This window comes from Nelumbo nucifera, chromosome 2 (genome assembly GCF_055504915.1).
Source record: "Nelumbo nucifera cultivar China Antique chromosome 2, China Antique-T2T, whole genome shotgun sequence".
NCBI classification, from domain to species: domain Eukaryota; kingdom Viridiplantae; phylum Streptophyta; class Magnoliopsida; order Proteales; family Nelumbonaceae; genus Nelumbo; species Nelumbo nucifera.
This window is the reverse complement of record NC_142650.1, coordinates 46,061,777-46,088,821: the sequence shown is the minus strand read 5'-3', so window position 1 is coordinate 46,088,821 and position 27,045 is coordinate 46,061,777. Positions and strand designations below refer to the sequence as shown.

At 34.5% G+C, this 27,045-nt stretch overlaps 1 protein-coding gene and 1 non-coding gene across 4 annotated transcripts; one reads left to right on the top strand and one right to left on the bottom strand.

Moving 5' to 3' along the window:
- On the bottom strand, positions 1–16,596 carry LOC104602702 (uncharacterized). 3 transcript variants are annotated; one of them, XM_088897113.1, is made up of 11 exons: positions 16,346–16,596; positions 13,099–15,939; positions 12,856–12,985; positions 12,578–12,666; positions 8,293–8,534; positions 3,993–4,079; positions 3,801–3,900; positions 2,787–2,990; positions 2,545–2,687; positions 1,168–1,258; positions 1–1,090 (listed from the first exon to the last, which is right to left on the bottom strand). In XM_088897113.1, the coding sequence occupies exons 1-8, from the start codon at positions 16,442–16,444 to the stop codon at positions 2,814–2,816; spliced, it is 3,765 nt and encodes a 1,254-aa protein (XP_088753239.1). In that variant the 5' UTR covers positions 16,445–16,596; the 3' UTR covers positions 1–1,090; positions 1,168–1,258; positions 2,545–2,687; positions 2,787–2,813. The 3 variants fall into 3 exon arrangements, with proteins under 3 accessions (XP_088753239.1, XP_088753238.1, XP_019054186.2); XM_088897112.1 differs by having other exon boundaries at positions 1,189–1,258; XM_019198641.2 differs by lacking the exon at positions 1,168–1,258.
- A 9,003-nt stretch (positions 16,597–25,599) lies between these two features.
- TRNAG-GCC (transfer RNA glycine (anticodon GCC)) lies at positions 25,600–25,670 on the top strand. Its single transcript has one exon. It is a non-coding gene; the product is annotated as a tRNA-Gly (tRNA).
- Positions 25,671–27,045: the final 1,375 nt, after the last annotated feature.

Sequence of the window (27,045 nt, the reverse complement as noted above, 5' to 3'; positions counted from 1 at the left end):
ACCTTCACTATCTATAAAATTCCTCAAATTGTACGGGAATATGGAACTTAAACAAAGCGTCCATAACTAATCACATCCCCCACAACAAAAGAATTTATACATTTAACCAAACAGGAAAAAAAAGGCTTTCATAATTGATAACATGCTCTCATTGTTGAAGAACCTTAGTTTTTTTTTTTTGAAATCGCCATAAGGCATCATATTTCATTCAATCAAGAAATTGATACAAAAAAATCTGACAAGGCCAATCAAAAACCCATAAACAATTTCTCAAGAGAACAAAATATAACGATGGATGAAGGAGAACCAAAAGATCTTCTGCAAACGAGAAACCGTAAAGTCAAATCACCAACAGAAGTAAACAAGCACATCTCCAATCCACCACAGATGGCGAACAAAACTGACAGAGGATGATTCCAAAAGACTGCCATCGCCGGAAAACAGAGAACGGAACTCACCATGAACAGCGTCAACCGGAGAACCGCAAATAGGATTCACCATGAATAGCAACTGCCGGAGAAACACAAACTGACAGAGAAGGAAACCAAAAGACTGCCTTCGCCGGAAAACAAAGAACTTGAACGAGGGAGGAGGGAGAGAAACCAGAGGGAGGAAGGGGAAGGAGAACCCAGATGGGCGGCTCCCAGGAGCCGCCCCCAAAGACTCTTTGAGAGCACCTCTAACAAAAAACCCTAGTGTATAGGTGTCAAAATTGAAAACCCTAGTGTTTGATGGGCGGCTCCCTTCAAGGTTGAAGAACCTTAGTGACTGACTGATAACAAACACTTTATTGAAGCCCCTGTTTTTGCATCTTGCAGTCAAATTCACAAGAAGTCGAAAGAGGTTCAGCTCCCCCGACTATGCATCTTGCAGTCAAATCCATCTAAACTTTGTAATGGCCACATTGGAGATCAACCATCTAGTCATCTGTGGATGTCGAAAGAGGTTCAGCTCCCACAAGCCAATAATTATCCTCCTCCTATGGCACTTGAAGCAGTTCGTCTTCTTGTCTTTCAGAATATTTCCAAGCCCAGCACACCCTAAGCTGATATCACTGTGGGATTGCCTGTGTTCAAGTTCAACTCCCCACCTACCGAAATGAAACAAGGTCAGCACTCTAGAAGTAACATGAGGATCATCCTAGGACAAGTAGTAAATGGCTCAGACGTGACAAAGAGAAAATGGTACCACAAAATTTGGCAGAGCTGTCCTGACCATTGCACAGAAACTGCTGCCAGTGCTTGGAGTTGGAGTAATACTGGCATGACAACAAAGGTCAATGTTTTAATCACCATTAAGAAATGACCAGTAAATCTTACAAACCCAAAATATGGAGGCAGGATGATTTACCAAGGTCATGGAAATTCACATGCCAATTCTTCCTACCATAAGAATTGGTGTTTTCTTTCTACCATACATTGTCTAAGATAAATGGTGTTTTCTTTCTACATCTTAAGTGCTACTTCATCTTCGAAATTTATAACTTTACTTGAACTTTGAAAGAAAAGATTGAATTTCTTATTTTTATTTTTTATTTCTTTCCTTTTTCTGACAGGAGAGAGTATTAAATGCATGCTTGGTGTTTCCTTGGTAGACATAATTGAATGACAAGCTCCCCCTAATTGGCATACTAGTTGTGATCCATGCCAACTTTGCAGAGATGTTTTATACTAGACAGGATAATTTAGATGGCACTAGAAGCATGTGGTTCCATCATAAAATTTGGATATTTCATAATAGACTTAGATCAGTTCTGCTGGGATCTGATGATTTTCCAACTCTTGGATCATTCACACTGCACCATTAGATCACTCAATGAAATTGAATTTCCAGCAATGTAGAACTTGGATTTGTCTCTTCTGTCTACAGCTGTAGAAACAAAGACAACAACATTTTTTCTTTTTCAATATTATTATTGGTCTTTTCTTAACAATAACATGAAACATCCTTGAAATTATAAAAATGATAAAAATTGGTTTTCCTTTCCCCCTTATTTTACACGCAAAGTCATTGTTAATGTTCATGAACATAATGAATATGCCAACCTTCAGTAGACATTTATGTCCAACCAAATTAATAAATTATCACTCAATTATCTAGACATATCTGGTAAATTATAGTTTGTAAGGCTTGGATGATAATGATGAAGGTACATGCGATCCATATATCCATGCATATACCCATAATTTTACTTATTTATATTGAACTAGAATCATATTAAGCATGCAATTCCCTCAGTAACATTTCTTCTTGGTACCTTATTTTGGCTAACAAGGGTAGCTGCCTAGGTGTGGCTGACACAGAAATAAACTGAATGGATGAAAATAAGCATGTATTATTATTCCAAACTGTTTTCATGGTTGAGTTGTAAACTCATAAACATTGTAAGAACAACCCTCCCATAAAAGAAAATAAATAAATAACAATCTTGTGAGCCATGTGTGGATAATTTGTTGTCTTTACACAGCATCAGATAGGGGCCATGAGTCATAGTAAGTACATTGTAGTGAAGAACAGTTAGAGGAAATGAGAAGGGAAACGTACTCAATTGTTTTTTTGTTTATGATTCCACTTTGATTAATGTGGTATGCCCGAATAACTTTGGAGTTTGGAGACAACAATGCAGCTTTCATAATCAGGATTTTCATCACTCTGGTCAAACTTGGCCTCAAGCTTGTTTTAGTTTCCTGTAAAACAGGCAGAAATACATATTATGAATAAAACACACAATCCATTTAAAGGCTTCTTTAACCTTTCCAGAAGTGAGAGAAAGGACCCCAGAATACCTCCTGATATTGTGATTTTATTGATGTTTATGTCAGCAATTTTTGGCACATTGTGGTGTCCTGGAAATCCAGGAATGTGTATTCCAGAAACTTTAGTCTTTCAGAATTTGTCATCGTGGAGAACCCGAAGGAAGTGGTCCATGTATGGAGCACTTGAGGAATAGCAGGTAAAAACAGCCTCTCTACCCCCAACTCCATAAGTTTCTGACAGAAAACAGAAGGAAGAACATTATGAGCATTGTATCAACACAAACTAATTTATCTTCTCAACTTGTTCCCAATTTGAGCATTCTTTTTTCTAAAGTTGCAGCACATTACATATATGAACAGGCATACAAATTCCAGTGCCATTCAATGTAAATATAGAATATAAAGGGTGAGCAAATCACAAATGAATTTAAGAAATAGCAACAACATTTGCTTCTGTGCCACAATGTTTCTGCAGAGATTATTATCCTTTGTTTCAAGACATTTCAACAATCTGCACATTTTCAAAACAACCAAGACAGTCTTAACAACAATACTACAGACAAGGCTGTAATTAAGTTGGATTTGGATCATTATGTACAAATTCCATAATTTCCATATTATGTGAGACAAATCCATTCAACCTAAACATTTAAGATCCCGAAGCAAAAAAAAAAAAGATCTAAATTAGAATTGATTCATTTTTTAACTATACTCAGATCTTTATCCAATCTGGATCACCATTTGATCCATGTGCCTTTGATAGTTAAATGCCACAAAATACTCAACTTGTTCATAATAAATAAATTAAAGGAGGAATAGTGAACTGTGACATTAAAAAGTACTGAATGTAAGCTTATTTTCTTTCTGGTAAGTACAGTTAGGGGTGCAAGTTGGGTCGGGTTGGGTTAGGAATTTGTTAAATCTTCAATGGACCCAAATCCTAACCTGAGCCTGATGTATTTGAAATTCTTCGAGTTGGGTAACCCAACTTGCAGCCCTAGGTACACTTAGATATTTATGTAGTTAGTTGTTCATGAAAATAACCTTCTCAAGCTCATTCATCAAAAGGCGGCACATCCCCATTCGGCGAAATTGGACTCGAGTACCAATAAGGGGTACTTCTGCAACTTTTTCACCAAAGACCCTATACAGAGGGACAATCAAATTTCAGATTATCATAACCTAAGAGAAAGAAAGAAAAAGAAAAGAAATGCATGATGTGACAATGTTGCATACCTGACAGTAGCCACAGATATTATTTCATCTTCCCTCTCCAAAAGCACTGTGTAGAATCCTTGAAAGTTCAGTCGGTTCAGTTCAGAGCTACAACATGTATCAGCATTTTAGAAAGAGGCAACAATGCTCAAATGTCAAAGAGAAAAGGAGAAATTAATGGAAAAAGGATATAAACAGAACAAAGATAATAAGAAAGCATTTATTATAAAGGCAATGATGCTTGAGGTCTTGATGCAAAGAAAGGATTAATGACAAAAGAACTTTGAAAAATAAGTTTGAAATATAACATATTAAGGGACCATAATTAAGAAGTCCAAAATTTAATTAAAACAAGACAGACACCTTTCCACATGAGTACCATAACAAAAACAATAATAATAATTTGAAACTATAAGATTTAAATTAAAATGTATACATAAATGAGAGACACTTGGATCTAGTACAAGGAGCTGTGCCTGGACCTAGGACCTAGTTGACTAGGTGCCCGCCTAAGCCATAAGAATTTCATAAAATAAAAAACTAAGTTTTGCCTAGTTCCCTGGTTTTATATACCATTCAACATGCATGTTAATTGAAAAAATTAGAGATTCTCTTTATTAAAAGCCTAAAATTTCCTCTAAAAAAATGGAAAATAATCATGTCTAGGGCATAGTATTTCAAATATATTGATTCAATACTTTGAAAGATAATACTGATATGTGTATTTAAGACAGCAATTTTCAGTTCATTCCTTCTATAACAGACTGTCTCTTCAGCAGGAAAATGATTTCCCTTGAGCTAGAATATGGTGCACCCACACCCCCTTCCCCTTGAAAATAGGTTTCCTAGTCTGGACTGTATCACTTGGAATATGCTTGACTACAGATCAGTTGATAAGAAGAGGGTTGCATTTGATTAATGATCTATGTTCTCTTTGTAATGAAGTCCTGGAATCTTCAAGTCACCTTTTCATCCACTGCAAATTCTCTTACCAGCTGTGGTTTATGGCATTCTCTTGCTTTGGAAATTGGAATTTACTTCTATCTTCCCGAATCAGTAATACAGCTGTTGCAAGGACGGAGACTGGAGGGTATGAGCAATAGGGGTAAAATGTTATGGAATACTTATGGTCTATCTAGAGGGAAAAGAATCATCGTATTTGTGACAACAAATACACTGAATTGGAATAAATAAAGAGAAAACTTAAAGGAGCATTTTATGTTCTTGGTTAGGTGTACAAAGGGCTTTTCAGGATGTCCATCTTAGCTCCTTTTTGGAAGATGGACCTTTTTTTAGATAATTCTTTTACCGTTTTTGTATATTCCCAATGTACAGGTTCTCATTGTATATGGACCAATGTAATTCCTTTTTTCTTATTAATATAATGCAATACTTTACCTTCTTCAAAAAAAGTATTTAATAGAAAATTATCATAATATAATGCTATACTTCACTTTCTTTTTTCTTATTAATATAATGCAATACTTTACCTTCTTCAAAAAAAAGTATTTAATAGAAAATTTTCATAATATAATGCTATACTACACTTTCTTTTTTCTTATTAATATAATGATGCCCAATGCACAGGGCTCCCTCCAATGCGAGGTCTGGAGAGGGACAGATGTACACAGCCTGACCCCTGTGGACACAGAGAAGCTGTTTCCAAGATTTGAACCCTGATCATCCAGGTCGCAATGGAACAACCCAACCATTGCACTAAGGCTCACCCTCAGCAAATTAGCTACCAAAGAAGGCTACAATTTTATATAATAAAATTTAAGATGGAGAGTAAGTAAAAGAGGAAATAACAAAGGTGGAGCCGCTGTTTCATTTAGTGTAAGAGAGGGAATAGAGATAATAAAAAAAAAGACTCTTTATATTTCTCTTCTTTCTTTTTCCCTTCCCAAAACACTTCGATCTTTTAAATTTAAATGGTAAACCCTTAAAACAAAGTATCATATTATATGTAGTAATGTCATAAAATGTATTAAAACACATATTAGTAAGATGTAGCCATATGAATGATATTATAATAAGGAGCTCAGTGCCCACCTTGTCATTATGTTGCCTGGGGCCTTGTTGCTATAAGCAAGGCATTCAAACAAGGCACCCAGCTAAAGTTACCTAGTCACCTAGGCAACTATTGCCATCTATCTCATGTTTCAAGGATCAAGTCTCAGTATTCAATGGGTCCTATAGAAAAACTTCCATTGCATCAAAAAATTAACACAGTCCGGTGATTCTTAACCATTTGATTTGGGCATTATTTTATAGATTTTCTTTACTTTAGGATAACTATTTTACAATATCCAAGTAAATACAATAAGATGATATTAATCTTCTGTCCATGCTGACTCTTACCTTGGCCAATCTACTAGGTGGGACCTATAAAACAGTGGGTTACAATCCTAAAAACATGGGATAAGTCTCAAGTTATAGAGGCCCCAGAATTTGGGTAGTCTCTCCAAATCAAGATTTACTCTACATTTTTACATGCATACATACATACATAAATACATGCATCAGCAGTAGCATCTAAGGGGCTGTTTGATAACAGTTGAAGTGATGGAACTGAATGACTTATTGCTTTGTTTTTAGTGAATAATTTATTAAGGAGGTTGTGAGCCAAGTTGGGTTGATTAATGTACCTCTAAATATTTTATTATTTGATTATCTTATCCAGTAAAAGGCTATGTAATATTTCTTTCAATTCAGCAACTTCAGCCATTATCAAGCAGCCCCTAAGCCATGTCCCAATTATATGGGGCCAGGCCGGCCAGCTACATTGAATCCTGTTCCGCAATTCCATTCTGTTCAGTATCGTGAAATGGATAATATGTAATGTTAATATGAGCAACTCCATAATAACTTGCATACACAATATACTAATATGAAAATCTAAGTGTGTAATAAAGGAAGCATATAGACTCTAAGTGTATGCTACGTGTTGCATATAAAGGGTGGGAGCATGTACTTTGCATGTGGACAATCAACATTCTAGATGGAAACATTTACAAAGTGAAGGTGTTCCTTCACCCATGACCAACAACTTCTTCAAGTGACAGGATTTTTTGATAGAAAGAATAATAACAAACTCAAAAGTATAAAAAGTGATAGGGGGAATTATAAGTGCCATGGATGGATGTATGTTAGACCAACCCCAAATAGTTGGGATTAAGGCTTATCTGAGGCACATGAACTGTCTCATAAAACATTTCCTTATGTAATTAACTGTTTAATACATTTTTTGTTAACAAATGGCAATGCTAAAGCATGGTATTAAATTTGAAGAGATATAGGATGGGTATAACTGGAAAAAGTTGACCCAACCCAACCCGAAAAAACAGGGTTAGGGTCTCATATTTAGCTACCTGAATTTGAGAATGACCTGACCTGACCCAACCCGGAAAAAACTGGGTTGGGTTGGGTCATGGATCAACCCGTTGACCCAATTGTTAGTTCTAATTGGGACCATTTATGTATTGTTAGAAGTTTCCACTCTTTAATCTTTACTCTTTATTGTTTACTCCTTGAATTGTTAAATGTTCAAGTTTTTTATTTTATTTCTGGAAATTTAAGGTTAATTCCTTTAATTTTGGAATTTTTCTTTATTTTTTAAAATTGCAATTATTTTTTGGGATGACCCAAATTGACCCGTGGGTCAACCCTAACCCAAACATTTAGGGTTAGGGTTTAGCATTTGCTGAACCAACCTGAAATTCAACCTGACCTGAAACCAACCCAATGTGTCTTAAACCAACCCGTACCCGACCCACCCAACCCAATTGCCAGGTCTAAAGATGGGAGAAATACACATTAGAATTTAATGTCATGTTGACTTAGAGAGTGAAATTTGAATGCCAAATTTAATTTCTTTTGTTAAAGTACCATTAAATGCAAAATTTAAGATGACAATCAGTTAGAAAATCTTAAATTACTTTTAATACCCCTCTCCCCTACTATTTATTATTAAAAGTTTAACACTCTAAATATAGTTGTTCTATGCCAATATTTCCCTCTGTTTCTGCTAGTTCTACTACCATTAAACCTGTCTTTGAGAAACAAGAGCATACATAATTGCCTCATACCACAGTTACTACCTTTTGTTTATCAGGCTATTTTGAAAGTTGTCACCCATAGTTAAAATAATTGAAGATAAGGAAGTGAAAATGTGAGTATCATATGTAAGTTGCATATTATTATATAGTTTATACTAAAAACAAAAGATAAATAATGTAAAGTTGCCCTGGATAAATGAGGGTCATGAAGATCACCGATATCAGAACTAAAAATATTTTAGTGTGTTAAAGAGGTAGCTTACCATTTACTGAATATAACATCTTCAACAAGATCACTCTTGGTTCGAGGTTCTTTAATAGGCTCAAAGCATTCATGCATTACACTAAGTGCAACATTGAGCTTGCTATGATGCTCTGTCGTGTCCTCATTACCAGATGAATCAAGGCAACTATCATCTTTAATGGATTTCAAAAGAGTCCAAGAAAAGTTACTCATACCCACAGAAAGTGGTTTTCCAATAAGTTTTCTAAGGCCCATAAATATCTGCAGCAAGGAGACCACAAAATCAGAAATTACATGATGAGTGAGCTAATAGTTGGAAAGGAAATTATTCATTATATTAGTCATCTCTCCAAGAGTTCATTACCTATAACTGTACAAGTCATAGTATCTCATAAATGATGTTAACAAGATTTTAACCAATATAATTATTTATGTCATACACTATCTGATGTTAACCATATTAAAGATAAAGGAAAATATATGGCATGTGATAAGGCTGATTGCGGACCACCAGGCCTGGGGGAGCAGCCACAAGGTTGATTCAAACTGGCATGTCTATACATTTAAGTATCAGGCTCAGTCAGCCACATGCTGTTTACTGTCCCACCACTTGAAAGTTTGGGGGTTTTCTCTCATGTCATGAATAAACTTTCTTTGATCTGGTTACTGATCAAAAAAGAAAAAGAAAATAAATAAAATCTAATCCACCATAAGTAATAATAGAAACAACCAACGCCCTTTTTACATATTCATTCTCCAAAGCAAGGATATTTTGTTAGCTATAGCAAAAAGAGATTCTGTAGAAGCAAGAATTAGCAGATGATCTCTTAGAAGTAACAATTTATTCATGGCATACCCCTGATATATGTAAATTTATTTTTTTGAAGAATAATAAGAAAATTCATTAAACAGAAAAATTGGATACAATCCAAAGCCAATAGGTGACAAGATGTCACCTAGCAATACAAGCAAAAAAAAAAACTCTGGTCTAGAATATATAGGCTGAACCAGAAACTGAAACAGATTACACAGGTTGAATTTCCATCATACTCCAGAAATTCTCCCCCAAACTTGATCTCCTGGCTTGATCAAAATCTGGGAGCATCCAAACCCAATCCGCTACTAGCTTTCCCACCAGAGCCACCAAAGTTTCAGTACTTTTAGCTTTGTCTTCAAAAAGCCTTCTATTTCTTTCATTCCATAGGACCAACACACACCAAAGGGGATGCAGCTCCAAACCATCCTTGCTTTCCTTCTTCCTCCAAATCTTGGCCAAGAGGAAAAAATTTCTTCTGTAGACCTTGGCTAAAACACTCTTTGCCCAAATAGAGAGGAGTAAAATTTCCAAATGATTTGTGCATTCTTACAAAGGAAGAATGAGTGGAAAACAATCTCTTCATCCGAACAGCATAAAACACATACATTTGCTAGAGAGAAAACCCTACTTTTTAGGTAGTCAACTGTTAAAATACTATCCAAAGCAACCAACCAAGCAAATGCTTCCGCTCTAGGTGGAACAAGGTTCCCCCAAACTCCCCCCATCCAATGAGTTCTGAGACCAGCTGATCCTTCGCCATTACCAAGTAGAAGGATTTCACAGTGAACACCCCATTCCTGCACTCTTTCCACCACAGTCCATCCCTCAAGGAGGGTGAAAACTCAACCTTCTGTAACTTTTCCAACAGATGATTGCATTCTTCTATCTCCTGATCCAGCAATGGTCTCCAAATTTGGGGCACAAAACAATCTGATCTCCCCTCATTTTGAAACACTTATCAACTGCAATGTGATGCTCAGTCTGCCTGTACAGCTTCGAGAACACCTCACACAGCTTCCCCACATCATAACACTCATCCTCCCAAAATCTTATCCTTGACCTATCACCCAACTTGAACCTGACTGCAGCTTTGAACTCTTGATTGAACCGCAATATCCCTTTCCAGACACACCCTGTAAGATCTGGAAACCTCCCTTGACTCCCACCCAAACCTCACCAGCCCATATTAACTACAACCCTCCTCCATAGAGACTCCCTCTCCAAACCTCCAGTCACTTACCTAAGGGAGCCTTGTTGAAGATTTTGACCCTCCTAATACCCAAACCACCATTTCTTTTTGGCCTACACACCCTATCCCACCTCACTAGATGAAACTTCTTTTCTCCCCAAGACCCTTCCCACAAAAAATCCCTCTGAAGTTTCTCAAATATTTATTTTTGTCTCTGTAGAATTCCTAATGTATTTCTAAGAGTCATATACAGTTTTTAAAATTGCATACTAGTTGTTCTAGGAACTATCTTTTAGAGTCTAACCACACTCGAGCAGTCTCTGTTTGAGGTCAATCTAGTTCTATTATTGCAGAAGTCACTATTTGAGTTGAAATGCTATTTAACTAAATGAATAAAAATTACCGACCAAAAAGTGAAGAGAATAAAAGTTCTTGAAGTCTAAGGTTTCTGTATACCATGTATTTTGGCAATTATAATGCACTCACATGTTGCTTTAAGCTTTTCCACATTCTACATGTACACCATTGCATAATTGTTGCTCATTGTCACACTGTTTTGTTCCACAGTCCTTTTTGGCAATAGAGAAAAAGAAAATTTTTACTTTTTTATCAGTAGAAAAAGAAAAAAAATATTCAATAACAAAAAGGATTACAATGTAAAAGCTACAGGTGATGATATATCACCCAAAGAAAGTGAAAATAACAGAAAAGGCCAACAAAATCCGAAACAGGATCATACAATTAACTTCAATCCCCCTCCCAATATCAATATTCATTACATTCCATGAACTAGAACCGAAGATTGTTTACTATCCCCCTCAAAATCTGGAATAATCATGATCCATTCTATAATCCTGTTACATATTCTAAAAGCAAGATGATCATGAGATTTGTGTGTCTTCAAAGATGCCTCTATTTCTTTTTTGTTTCTAAAGCTCCCAACAAACTACAACAGAAACATAGCTCCAGATAATCCTTGCTTTCCTATGTCCATTCAAGGCTGACCAGCATACAACAATTTCACTTGAAGATCTTGGGATCCACATGTCCATTTTGAGGATTGAAAAACAGAACCCCCAAATAATCCTTGCAGCAACCAAACAAAGGTGAAACACATTTAGACAAAGATAGCATCTTCCTGCCAAATGATAACATCTACTCTTGATGTGATCTTGTGTAAGAATATTGTCTAGTGACACTAGCCAAGCAAAGGCCTCTACCCTAGGTGAGACAGGATTACCCCAAACACCTTTTACAAAATCCCTTTCTACTTGATTTCTTGCCAGGGCATTGTAAAAAGACTTCACTGTGAACACTCCCTTACTACATTCTTTCCTCCATCTAGAATCAACTCTTTCCAAATTCAATTCTGCTCCCTGGATCTTAGAAAGAATATTAATACGTTCCTCCATTTCCTAGTCAAAAAGAGGCCTTCTGAACTTTGGGCACCACACCGCTCCATCATGAGAAACTTCATAGCATTGGGCAATTGAAATGTTTCTACAACTCAATCTATACATTCTTGGACAGAGATCACAAGGCTTCTCAATCCCCAGCCAACCAACCTCCCAAAACCTAATGTGTATATATATAGTTTTAACAATAGAAGGAAAGATTTACCAAGCACATACACATATTATCATTTTTAAAATATACATATGTGACTTCAGTTATTTTAAAATTAAAAAAAAAAAGTCAGTATGCTCATCTGCCGCAAACAGAAATTAGTTTAAGTGGTCAGTGGTCCCAACCAGAGGTGGAGCCAAGGGAAAAAAAACTTTCAGGGGGCCAGATAAGCTTGTAATAAACTAAAAATATGTAGGGTCAATTTGATTGGTAAGCTGCATGGTTACATAGGATTGTTCCAGTTTTTTTTGCTTTTTTTTATTGCTACATTTCCTTCGTAAATGATTGATAATACTGACAAATCTTTTCAACACAATGACCCATGCAACTTTAATTGTTACATTGCTGGATAGTAAACCTAAGAACCTCAAGAAATTATGGATTTTCTTCCAAGATGTCATTATTCTTATTTTTGCTCCCCATCAGTTATTGTTTGGGTCAATTTGATTGTATTTTTTATTAGATCCATTTTTTTCTTCATCATTACATGAATACAAATCTTTTCAATATATGGCATAATGTGCTTATGAAGAAAACAGACACCAAATGCACAAAATTAAGCAAGGACTACAAAGATCAAAGGTAAAGAGCAATCAATAAATTAGATTAAGACTGAAGTTCCACTTTCTTAACAACCTTGGAAGAAAATAAATATAGACAAATTTCAAGTACCTTTTCACAATTTTTACTGCAAAACCAATTCCCTTTTGGACAACTTTCCACCTTTGTATGTCCTCTTCTCTTCAAACATCCAACATGATCTACATCAAACTAAATATATAAGTATACCTTGAACGTTGTAATTCCAATTATGCATGCATAGGCCGAAACATGTACATACAAACATAAGTCTACACAAGCATGTACACAAACAAAGACAGGCAAGGATGAGCATGCAGACAAGCAGACAAACAGAACACACATATAAATGAGGTAAGAGTTAAACTCACATTCACGTTCACATTGATCACAATAAAGAACAGATGCATCTGTAAATTGCTCAGTTTTTCCATTGAATTCACTCTTTCCACATATCCCACATCGGCAGGAAGGACAAAACCATTTTCCATCAGGAAGATCCTACCCAAAGCAAAAAGATTTTTCAATGAGATTCACTGATGTAATCAAATTTCTCATAAAAAGTTCAAATGATTAGAACCTATATATGACTATAGGAATAAGACAAAAGGCACCTTTAAACCGAGGCAGCTCAAATGGAATGATGATGGGCATTGATCACATAATAATAGTGTGCCCCCATAGTGGCAGACTGAGCATATGTAGTCATTCTCATAGCTGTGTCGATTACTCTTGATTCTCCTATGTAGTTCTGGTTTTAACATCTTCGGCTTATTAATTTGCTCTTGGCATTGTAATAGAGACCTTCCATCTTCCAGAAAAATATTGGCAGCAGGTCGGTGATAAGAGCCACCTGCATGAACCCCAAAGCCACTGAGAGTAAACACCTTCTGGCAACAACTGCACTTGATTCCATTACATGTAATACGCCCTTCTGCCATTGGAGGGCAATTCTTTCTCCCAATGTAATGCACTTTTGCCCTTGGCAAGACCACGTTGTTATCTATCAGCCAGGATAGAATGGTTCTAGGTGTGTGATGCATAGGACTTGATCTCACAACTCGCCTTGCTCTTTTGCTTGATCGCAGGCTTCGCAGCACAGAAGTTGGGTTGGTAGAGTCTAAGTTCTCTGCTTGCTTAGTTAATTGTGATGAACCACAAGACTCTGTAGAATCTTTTTCAGACTGATAGTCTGGCAGTGGCATACTTTCCTCATATTTCTGACATATAATTTCTGATGCAAATTCTGCAACAACTAATTGGTGCTTGGAAACCTTCCTTGCAGTCACTCTCTTCTTTAACTGCTCAATTATGGTACTACTTTCAGGACACCCTCCTCCTGTAATACATCCTGCACAAGCTGTTCGAAGAGAATTATAAACTTTCCCTTTTGGAGAACAATAGCGCATCTCACGGTTCCCATTCTTATTGACATACCAGAATTTCCACCCAAGGGATGAGAGATGTCCCCTTGATTTTGATCTCAATTCTGAACTTTTAATTGCTCCAATTTTGTCATATTCTTTTGTTTGCTCCTTCAATCCAATCAGATACCAAACTATAACTGCTCGAGGGCAATGTTTCGGTTCAATATGTACCATATCCTTGCAAGGTTCTTCAGTTCCCACGTCCTCCTTGATTAACTGTCCAGTTCCCACTTCCTCCCTGTTTAACATCAAAGTTTCTGCACATAAAGGGGAGGCATCACCTTCGCATGGCAAAGAGACTGGTTTGGAACTAGAATCAAATAGCTCTGCAGGTTTACAAGCCAAAATTTGTTGGTCATTATGGGGGTTCTGAATCTGAACATCTTGTGCAGACTCCATCAAGGCTTGGCAGACCTGAATAAGAGAAAGATAGGGCTTCCCTTCAGGTGAGGTAAAGCGAAATCTGTACATTTTCTTATATTTTTTATACTCAACCTTCCAGCCTAAATATAAGAGGTGCATCTTAGCTTCTCGGTTGGTACCAGTTTGTTTGCTCCTATTCTTTGGATTACGTGAATATTTAGCAATTGCATCAGGGAAGTAACCAGCTCCAGGAATCAGGTCAGGGACAACAGGTAGCCATATACTGTTGGCACCCAATTGCAAATGTGCAGGTTTGTTATTTGGCTCACTACAACTTGAATCCTTCCTGCTTTTACGATCATCTTGAACAGATCCTCCTCCTTGAGCCTCACTTTCTCTGCTTAAGGTATTTTCAGTTTCCTCTTTGCCACTTGTAATAAAACCCACAAGGGACATTGCATTTGCATTAGGAGTTGTAGGATTTCCAATGTGTTCATTGCTAGTTGGATCATTTCTGCCCCAGTGACCATCTGCTTTGTTTTGAATGACTCCATGAGTGGCATCTTCAATGCCCAATGGAATTCTGACCCCTTCTTCATTAGCACTACCACTAGCACAAGCAAATAGGTCCAAATCCGAAGGTAACACCAATAAATCCTGTGGTTGCACGAATACATCTTCATCATGGCTGCATGAATTGGTGCCATTCAGTGGATTAATAACCAACCCCTTATCCTCTGTCTGAGAAATATCACCTCCCTCCGCATTCACCCTAGGTTCCTCTAACTGACAACCAAAACCAACATCACTTGTAGATAATCCCAAAGAGCTAATTTTCCTTTTTTTAGTCCGTGAATCAGTCAAATATCCTTCAGGCTTCAAAATAATTTCTCCAGCAGGTTCAGAAAGCAGTCCTCCAGAAACACCCCCGGTTAATGAAAATCCAGGCTCAATGGTTTTCCTCTTTTTACTCTGCACCTCAGCCAAATCTTCCCCATAATCAGAGTTGATATAGTCCAGAAATTTTTCCACGTTTAGATCCATATAGGCACTCACAACCTCCCTCACCAAATTGTCCCAGTCCCACAGGTTCGTCATAGCAGTCCATTCTGAAATTTTCTCCAAAAATTCCTCCTTAGTCCTTACATCGTACCAAATCTGCTTCGGCGAAGCAAATTGGGGCCAATCCCGCTCGTATTTTTCAAGTACTTCAAGAAACACCCATAACCCACGAGGCTTCCACTCTTCCGTCACCTCATTCCAGTCCTGGGTAATTCTAAGCTTATCTATTCCTAGTCTCATTTCGTCACCCAAGTCGGGGAAGAAGATCAGCCTGCTGAGAGAGCCATCGTCGTGATCAAATACCACGCCTTCCCACCAAGCACATTCGTGAAATGCGTCAACGCATAGTCCATAGTGGAAGCTCCATTCGTCAAAACGAAGACGAGGGGGGACCGACCTTATACAGCCACGATAGTTAGGGGGAGTCCGACTCCTGGGAATGGAACCTTCGATGGCCGATGTGACGGTAACCGATTCAATGAGCTTCGCGGAGCCGTCGTCAAGATGAATGTACTCGTACTCAATATAACGGAAATTATGGCCGCAGTCAATGACTTCTCCATTGTGCCACGACCCAGCGAACCCATCTTCCACACTCCTTACCTGCAATCCCTCTTCACTATAAGTAAACGAAAATAAAAGTGAAAGCGAAACACGGTGATAGACTAGCTTGTCACCATTCATTAAATAAAGCAAAAGGTCCTCCCCACTCAATCACTCATGAAATCGGGACAGAAAAATCCCAACAAAGCACGGCGACCCTCAACTAGTTCACCAAAATCAAGCAAGAGAATAGAAACAGGTAACCCGGATAAACAACACAATGCATGAACAATGCAGCTATAGTCAAACGAAGAACAATTGCTTCAACTCCAGAGAACACACACAAAAAAAAAAAAAAAAACTGGAACGTAATAAAAGAAACTCAAAAAAAATCGCATAAAACACAGAGCCCAACATTAAATATATATATATATATATACGAAGGAAAAACGATGATACGGTATACCTCAACTTTGTCTCCAACAAGAAGCTTTCTTCTCCTTTCGATCCTCTTGCGATTTTTATTGTTTTTAGGATGGTCTTCAAGCTCAAGTATAGCCGCCATTAGCAAGCAAGATTTGCAGGCTAAACACACTAAGCATTAACCAAAGAAAATAATGGATTTAGAGAGAGAGAGAGAGAGAGAGAGAGACGGAGACAGCGTGAATGAAATCTCAGAGGCATGCATAAGAAACGACGATGAGCACGGAAGAGAGAACAGAACAATTCCTGACTTCGTGGCCAAGAAAGAAACAAACCACTCGTCAAAGTTGAGTTGCGTTTTCGGGATTGCAATTTCCCGCACATTGGGAACATCTCTCCTCGTACTTGCACGTGAATGTTCTCAATGTACGGCTGTATAGTGTTCGTGTGGCGGTGTGGGTAGCAGATCCGAATGGACCGGGGCGGAGCCTTTGGACCCTTTTCAACAAAATAATAATTAAGAAATGATGGTCTCTCCCCTCGATCTCTGGGAAATTTGCTTGGTTTCGCACAAAATATTCTCGACGGTTTTATACTTTTATATTCACCTAATACGAAACTAAGGTCAAAGATCTAAACGTACACAGTTTAACAACGGAGATGGCATTAAATTGATCATAATGGCCAAACAACTAGACCTGTTCGGGCCGGGCTTCCGGCCTGACTTTACACTATCGGGTTCGAGGCTTCGGGTTGACTTCATTCAAATTTTGGTAAAAGTCAAGTCCGAATTTGACCCATGAACCGTTTTAATGAAACAACGTGGTACAAAGTTATGATGATGACGGTGGTGATGATGTTCTAATAACTTTTAATTTTATACCAATTTTTATCATAAAATGATTACTTAAATTGATTAATACATTACTTGAGTATTAATTAATTATTATTAATCAATTATTTAATCATTAATCACAGTTTAAATAATCAACAATATAATATAATAAGTAATTAATAAATAAATAAATTACCAATATTATTTAAGTACTAATTTAATGAATAATTAATTTTCAACAGTTATTTACTGCTAATTTAAATGGCTGAGAACATTTAATATTTATATATTATTTGCTAATAATTATATTCATATTCATATTAATTATTTTATTTTCAAAATTCATATTCAGATTTCAAAATAATAATTATTGTTATTATTACCTTATTACATAAATACTAATAACTAATTATTAAATTAAATGAATAATTATTAAAAGTATCAATTGTTTTATTTTACAAATAATTAATTATTTTATTAATTTTCTTTCAATAATTAGCATAAACATTTATGATTATGTCATAAAATTAACCATATATATAATATTTCAATGTTAACGTATATGTAATAAACCAAACAAATTCATTCACATGGATAAAATTATAAAATAGTCATTTTTCAAAATTCATATATATTCAGATTTCAAAACAATATTATCTGCATTCAGATATAAAATGCTGGTATTACTAAACAAGCCTACAATGCGATTTTGGAGTATATAGGTTTTAGCCACTCTTGTGCCATGTTTTGAGCATATGAAACCAAATACGAACTGGGTTCATGCCATTTGAATGAATGTTAATTGATTAGTTACTGATAATAACACATATATTAGTTGGTTGGTTATCAATGTCTTAGGCACAATATCCTTCCAATGCCATAGTAGTTGGAGTCTTATAATATAAAATATACTAGCAAGGACCCGTGTGGTGCACGTGAAAATCTGAAATATTTAATTTCTTTATTTTTTATTTAATGTTGATTTATAAAAAATAATTATTAATAATTGAATATAAATAAATATTTTTTAATAAATTTAATTTTATTAATAATTTTATTCTTTTTATTATTTTAGATGAAATTTTTATTAATTTTAAATAAATAAAAATAATTATAAAAGCTATCATTTTTTATTGATTCCATTAATAATTAACAATTTTATAGGAATGACAATGGGGTGGGTTCAGGGCAGGGCACCCCATCCCTTTCCCTACCCCATAGTCAAGACACTCTACCCCATACCCATTGTCATGCGGGTTCAGGGCAAGGTAACTATTCCTCAAAGTCGGGCGAGTTCAAGGGCAAAGCACCCCACTCCTCATCAAGGATGGAGAATCCTCGAATTTCCTTATCCCTTCCCCAATATTGGGCGGGTTCAAGTAGAGGTGTAAATTGGGTCGTGCTGGGTTGACATGACACAACCCGCATGTGGCCCGCACAAAGTGCGAGTCATGTCGTGCTGGCCCACAGGGCGTCCCAAGTCGTGCCTCCCTCCTCTAGAATAATTTAGGGGGTCGGTTCAGCACGGCCCACGGCTCGAGCCTACACTGACCCGTGCCATGCCATGGGTCGGGCTAGTCCATGGACCGAGCCTTGGGCTAGGCCATGTCGCACACTAAGCCAAGCTCAAGGTAAGGCGCCCACTCCCCGTCCAGGGTTTTTAAAATTGGACTAGACAAGGAACCGTTCTGGGGTCGAACGATTTGACTGTTCGGTTCGAACTGATGACCCGCTCTAACAAAAAAATAAAAAATTAGAAAAATAAAAAAGGCCAAAAACGGTTGTCTGAGTTGATGGTTCAACCGCCCAAGTTAGTAGTTCGCTAACCAAATAAACGGTTTTTGGACAAAAAGCGGTTTTGAGGTAAAATGGTGTCCAATTCCCAATTTTTCTGATCTAACCATCTAGTTTGAGCCAATTTTGAAAACACTGTCCCTGTCAACCCAATATTCAATTTCATGATAGAAATGATCAAAAGGATATATTGAGTATCAACCACATGGTAAATTTCTAAAAGTACACTAAATCATCTTTAATATTCAAAAATATAATTTTATAAAAATATTGGAAAATTTATTGTACTTGTGTAATTTTGAAAATTTATTCAAATTTATTTAAATTTTTATTAGATAATTTATTTTCTTTTTAAATGGTTTACTTATAGAATTATACTACTTTATCTTATAATTTCTAATATAAACTAACCAATAATTTCCTTTTTCCAATATTATACTAATTTATCTTAATAATTTGTGTAATTATTTGTTCAAATTATACTTTTCCATTTCCCATAGTTTTCCATAAATTTTCAATGATTTTCCAAAATCCATCAAATGTAATAAATTTTCCTATAATTTCCAAAATATTCTAATAAATTTCAAAAATTATTTAATGCATTTTAAATAAACTTTCAAATACTTTATATCTTTTAATTTCAAAAATGTTATTTTATGAAAATTTTTGAAAAAACTATTACATTTGTGTAACTATGGGGATTTATTGAAATTTTTTAAATTGTTATTAAATATATTTTTTATCTTTTATGTTTTAATATAAATTAATTAATAATTTCATTTTCTAACATTATAATATTTTGTTCCCCCATTTGTATTTGGTTATTAATTATAATAATAACAATAACTAAAATTTTATACTTTCTGATAAATGTTAAATATAATTCTCAATTTTATAGAAATTAGTTAAAGAGTTTTCAATTTCTATAAAATGTTGCTAATGAGTTAATTAATAACAATATTTTTAAATTTGGGTAATTTACTAACCACACTAATAAGAATATTTAATTTTTAGTAATTTACTAACTATATTTATTAATCTTTGGTAATAACACTATTTAATACTCTCTGAATATGGGTGGGATTAAATATTAACCGTATTTAACTATTTATTAATTAATATAAATATTTTTAATGAGGGAGAATGGATATAGATTGGGGGGGATGCATTTTAGGAATTGATTAGGGAGAGGGGCTAGGGGTGAGCATTCGGTTTATTTGGTTAAAAACCGAACTAAATAAACCATAATTTTTAAAACCGAAATTAAAAAATGAAAACCGAATTATAATAAAACATAAATAACCAAATCAAAATTTTTGGTTATTTCGGTTAAAACTGAATTTAATTAATATATACATAATATTATATATTATAACCGATAATATATATTATGAAATTTAATTTCATTATAATACATTAATATATAAGTATTAAACATATTATATATTATATATCATATATTGTATATTATATATTATATATTAAATTTTAGTTAATTCGGTTTTTTCAGTTAACCAAATTACCCAAAAATCGAATTAACCTAACTGAATTACCGAAAAACTGAAAAAACCGAAACCAAAATTTTCGGTTCGGTAATTCGGTTTTAACCGAATAATGCTCACCCCTAAGTGGGACAACATGATACTTTCCTATTGGTTTAAATGAGATACCTTAGGAGAGAGATTATATGAATATTTTTAGGTAGTTGAGTTACATGGCTTAATGGGAGTGGTGGAAAGGGGAGAGGAGAGAAAGTTTAAGAGAATGCAAGGTGGAGATAATGGAGCAAGGAGAGGCATGGTGACGGGGACCCGTGCTTTGTTAAGCAAAAGTTAAACAATAGAAATACATAAGAGTATATAATTATTTTATATTTTAACTTTTTAATAAACAATCCGATCAAACTCAACCCGAGTTGGTTGGTTTTCTAGTATTTTCAGACCGGCTCTGGTTTAATAAATATATATTAATATTTTATATTTTAAATTTAATTTTTTAATATGGGAAAGTAGGAAAATTCCCATATTTGTTAGTCTAAAATGTTTTTATATCATAGATTTAATTTTTGTAATTTATTTTTTAATAATATCATTGTAATTTATGAAATTTAAAGATAATTTTTAAGTTGGAATATTTTGAACAAAAACTCTAAACAAAAAATAGACCCAAATCAATACAACCCGAGTTGGTGAGTTTTTGCTAATGGTCAATCGGTTTCAAGTGACAAACTACAGACTTGATCGAATAGATTTGGTTGGCGAAACAACCTACAATTAAACTAAACCAGTCATTGAACACTCCTAATTTCAACTAAATTTATACTATAATCTCTAATAAACAACAATAGTTTAATCTCCAATAATTTTTGAAAATTTATTACAAACATACACAAATCATTGAAAATAAGTTTATAATGAAAATATAATAGATATACAATAAAAATACAATAATTAAAAAAATATACTAAATTAGTCAATAAATAGTGTGATCTTAAATAATAGTTTAATCTCTAATAAGTATTAATCTATAAATTATAAAATATATAATTACTAAAAATAAATTTATAACAAAAATACAATAAATACGATAAATTAAATTTCAAAAGTTAAATAATAGTTATTTAATCTTCAATAATTATTGAAAAATCTATTAAATAAAAAAATAAAAACACATTTATAAATAATTATTGAAATCATATTTAAAAAAAATAAATAATTACTGAAAATAAAATAATATTAATTATAGTATATATAAATATATAATGAATATACACTGTTATTGTAAAATTATTACTAACAAATATAATATTGTTGATAGTTACTTTCTATAATTATTAATTGATGTAAGTGAAATCAGTTATTTACAATATTATTTAGTTATTGGAATAATATTGTTATTTAAATTCTTAAAATATTAATTATTTATTGAATTTAATAATCCATAAAATTATAATTGTAATATTATTACATAATTCGTTATTAATTTTGTAAAATATTAAATTATTATTAATATGAATATTATGAATTCTATTATAATTATGTTTCTACTTTTAAGATTTTTTTTAAATTTATTACATAATTTCGTTATTTAAACTATTAAATATTTTGTTATTTAAATATTTAAATAATATGTAAAACATTTAAAAATTATCATTATTTGAATTTTATTTATTTATTTTTATTTTATTACATAATATTAAATATTTTGTTATATTATTTAGGTATTTTTAATGTTTTTATCTAAGATATTTATTTATTGAAATATTTAAATAATATTTTATTTTTATTGTTAAATTTTTATTATTTGAATAACATTTGAATTGAATAATTCGTAAAATTATAAATTATATTGTTACTACATAATTTCATGATGAATTTTGTAAAAATATTGAATTATTAATAATATGAATATTATTAAATCTATTAATTTTTTGTTTTTTGAATAAATATTTTAAATTTAGTATATAATTTCGTTATAACATTTAAATAGTTTTGAATTTTTTTAATTGAAACTTTCTTTAGATAGATATAGATAAAAGGTGGGAGAGAGGATAAATAGGAATTAGATATAGTTTAGGAGAGAATCTCTCTACTAAATTAGAGATAATTTAAGAGATAAATATGAGTTAGAGATAATTTAGGAGATAAATAGGAATTAGAGACAATTTAGGAGGAAGTGGGGGAAACTTGTGCCACTTGGCTAAACATTAAAAAAGCAAATCATTCTTTCTTTATGGTTGTTATAAATAGTTAAACATATGTGGTTTCCTTATTTATTTAATGGATAATTATGTGAAATTAAAAAATTAAAAATTAAAGAAAAAACATAAAATTAGAAAGGGAGGTTTGAAGCAAGGAAATGTATAATGACGTGGACAGACTAATTTTAATATATATATATAATATTATGATTTGAAAAAATATATAATATATCATATTATATATATATATATATATGTATGTATATGTGTGAATGCATATTTATTTATTCACATATTATTTACGATTCTAGGTTGGGCTGGAATTGGACAAGAAACTCAGGTCCAAGCCCAAAAATCTGTAGATTGAATCATTGAACTATAAATTAGAGTGCGACATTGTGAAGATCAAACCATACCTAATGCCTATATGATTATCCCAAAAACATTGATAATGTTTCAACTTTTATAACACTAGTGTAGCGCATGTGCATAATGATGAAAAAATAAAAATGGAAACTCTTATACAATATGATGCTATTAAATATATATTTGATTCGTATTTACAAATGTTAATAACATGACATTAGCGTTTTCTATTATATTTTTAGCCTTCTACGAGAAGGGGTGGTAGATGCCACGGCGTCAAAATTTTAGTGAAAGTGGAGGAAGTTCTAATAATTGGTTGACTTAGTGTCTGTTTGGTAAATCTTTTTTAGAAGATCTGATGGTAAAATAATAGGACGAGATTTTGCAAATAGATCTTGTGTGTGGGCCAACAAACCTTTCATTTAACATATGGGACCTACATACATTTTCTAAGGTGGGACCCACATATCATTGGTGGACATGTATGTGGGGCCCACGTACATTTTACAAGGTGGGCCTGACATACCATTGATGGCCATGCATGTGGGGTCCATGTGTGGACATGTATGTGGGGCCCATATACTTTTACAAGGTGGGCCCCACATGCCATTGGTGGATATGCATGTAGGTCCATGTATGGACATGTATGTGGGGCCAGATACATTTTTCAAGGTGGGCCCCACATACAATTGGTGGACATGTATGTAGGGTCCATGTGTGGACATGTATGTGGGGCCCACATACATTTTGCAAGGTGGGCCCCACATACCATTGGTGGACATGCATATAGGGTCCATGTGTGGACATATGTGGGGCCCACCTACATTTAATAAGGTGGACCCCACATGTCATTGGTGGACATGCATGTGGGTCTATGTGCACCTGTATGTGGGGCTCACATACATATTTCAAGGTGGGCCCACATACAATTGGACATGTATGTAGGGTCCATGTGTGGACATGTATGTGGGGCCCACATACATTTTGCAAGGTGGGCCCCACATACCATTGGTGGACATGCATGTAGGGTCCATGTGTGGACACGTATGTGGGGCCCACATACATTCCACAAGGTGGGCTCCACATGCCATTGGTGGACATGCATGTGAGTCCATGTGTGGATATGTATGTGGGGCCCACATACATTTTACAAGGTGGGCCCCACATGCCATTGATGGACATGCATGTGGGTCCATGTGTGGACATATATGTGGGGCCATGAAGCTTCCTGAAAAAGCCCAAATTCGGGCTTTTGGCTTCTTTTTTGGATTGGAGCTTTTCCCGAATAAATATTTCTATTGCCAAATGGGAAAAGCTCAAAATTCAAGCTTCCGGGCTTCTAAACAGCCCAAAGCCCGTGCAAAAAGACTTGCCAAATGCAGCCTTAATTTTGATTTAAAAGACTTAAACCTCCCCTAAAGTTCTATCTAAATACTGAAGCATTCACTCACTTTTTAAATTGGACTAAGACCTGCGGACAAAAATCACGCATCCGTTGCCTATGTTTCTCTGCCTTTTTCCATATGATTTTCTTATAGAAGAACTGGTAATGCTATAAGAACTGGTCATCTTTCGTTAGAGAAACATACAGGCTATGTTTGGTTTGAAGGAAAATGTAGGGAAAGATAGAAAAACCAATGCAAGGTTTGTAAAGGTTTTTCTGCCTTTTTCTTTATTTCCTTACATTTTCCTTCAAACCACGAATAGTCAAAAGATTTTTTCTTTTTTTTTTTATGAAAAACAAAAAAAAATCAAAACATATTATAATTTCCTTATAAAAGAACTAATAATAAATCCATCTATCTTTCGTTAGAAAAACGCAGCAGTAATATAAACTTTAAACGCTAATCAAAATTTGTCACTATTCCAATGTTGAAGGCGATTTTTTTTCTCTAAATTAACTAGACCCATTAAATTCCAAATTTAGTGCAGGGTTGTATCAATCATTTTAATTCTTCTGTTTGAGAAAACAATTTTATAGATCTGACAGGAGAGGTTTAAGTCTAATACAAAAAAATGAGGGGATGTTTCAGTATTAAGAGAAGTCTCAATGGAGGTTTAAGTCTTTCACCCTATGTTTTAGTATAGGGTTAAACAAAGAATTGTGGCTTTAGATGTATTAGGGATGCAAATAAATTGGACCGGATTTGAATTAGGGTATTCAAATCCGATCCAACAATGTTCATATGGGATCTGATCTGCTCTGAAGGTCCGATCAGATCTGATAGGACTTGAGTTGAACTTGAATCCTATCATCAATAAGTTGATCTTCATCTAATCCAACTTGTTTTATTTAAAATTTAATAAATTATTAAAAGAAAAATAAAATATACTAATTTAAATAGAATAAAAACAAAAAATACAAAATTTGTTATCATATATACATATAAATAATATAATAAATTTATAAAAATATAAAAAATATATTTATAAATAAATAAATAACATATATATATAATATAATATCAAATCGGATAGGGGTGATTCCAATTCGACCAAATAGGATCGGATTCATTTGCACCCCTAAGATGAATTGTTTTGGCTATGACAATATGAAGAATCATAACTTTAGTTAGGTATATTTATTATTTTTAAAGCGTAAGCACCAGTGGTCTAGTGGTAGAATAGTACCCTGCCACGGTACAGACCCGGGTTCGATTCCCGGCTGGTGCAAAGCAACTCTTTTACGCTTGGAGTTGTTAAAACAGGAGCTTGGTTATTTTGCTTGTCCCGGTACGTTGACTTTTCCACTATGGTAACTCGGCTGGTGCAAGTGTACATATTTCTCCTTTTTTGGCCAATAATGAATCATCATCAAATTCTTTTTACGCTTGGAGTTGTTAAAACAGGAGCTTGGTTATTTTGCTTGTCCCGGTACGTTGACTTTTCCACTATGGTAACTCGGCTGGTGCAAGTGTACATATTTCTCCTTTTTTGGCCAATAATGAATCATCATCAAATTCACCACCGGAGCTGCTTACCTGACTTGAAACTAGAGTTTGTCTCTAAGTTTTGGAGCACAAGAGAAGGCTCCAAGAGACTCTCTTTGGACACTTTTTGGATTTTCCACAGGTGATTGTAAAGACATCCCTATTGAATTATTTAGTGAAATTGTGGGACTCGACTAGGCAGTGTTTTATAGTTGGTGGAAGGACTGTGCAATTCAGCGAGGCTGATGTTGCCGTGATAACGAGTATTGGCCTGTCGGGTAGTATAGTTTCCCTATCGGAAAGCGTTGTTGGTAGTGTATTGTTACAAAGATCTTTTGGCTTTGATCAAAATCACTCTGCCTCTATAGAGCTGGATCTTGTGTGGTGTAGACTAAAGAAGATTGTACATTGAGGAGGTGGTAAAGCTGATTATTCTGTTCTTGTTCGGTTGTGTGTTGTTTCCCCAAGGCAGTTCGAGGGTGAGCTCCTTTTGGGCTGGATACGTTGATGGTTTACAACGTATTGGTCTTTATGCTTAGGGTAAATGTGTACATCAATTCTTGGTCGGTGGTCTTGATCAGTTTGTTTCCAGTTGTGGTGCTGGATCGAGTAGAGGCTCATCCTCGTATAGCAGATGTCTATTTCGATGCAACACAGTGTTGATGGTTAGTGTGGATGACATTCAATTTTTTTTATTTATTCTTTATGCTATTCTCATTCAATTGATGATCATTTATTGGCGGATTTCTTTTTTTGTAGGCATGGCTTTACGAGCACACAACATTATTCAGTCCTTCAGTTCAGTTCCTGATGCTAGTCCTCATTTGCTTAAGTGGGGGAATATGGGGTATCAATGGAAGTTGAAGAGGGCCTATTTGTTGAAGAAAGCTAGGGCGGAAACAGTTCTCACTTCCGCTCCTCTACTTGTGGTGTTTGTAGTTCTTATTTATTTAGTTCTGGTGGAAACTGAAGATCTCATATGGATTTATAAACTTATTACAGGTTATTGAGGGTTTGAACCCTACTAGCCAGGAGATAGCCTTAGTGGATGTTCGGTCAGAGGGTTGCGTAATTTTTAATTTTTTTTTCTTTATAGTGGAGTCCTCTATGTGATCTAA

Bases quoted from the DNA above. Each gene is read 5' to 3' on its own strand.
- LOC104602702 (XM_088897113.1), bottom strand. From the start codon at position 16,444: ATGGCGGCTATACTTGAGCTTGAAGACCATCCTAAAAACAATAAAAAT. The intron at 12,986-13,098 runs GTGCCTTTTGTC...TGCTTTGGGTAG, and splicing joins TGAGCTGCCTCGGTTTAAAG to GATCTTCCTGATGGAAAATG. The intron at 8,535-12,577 runs GTACTTGAAATT...TCCTTGCTGCAG, and splicing joins GCAGTAAAAATTGTGAAAAG to ATATTTATGGGCCTTAGAAA.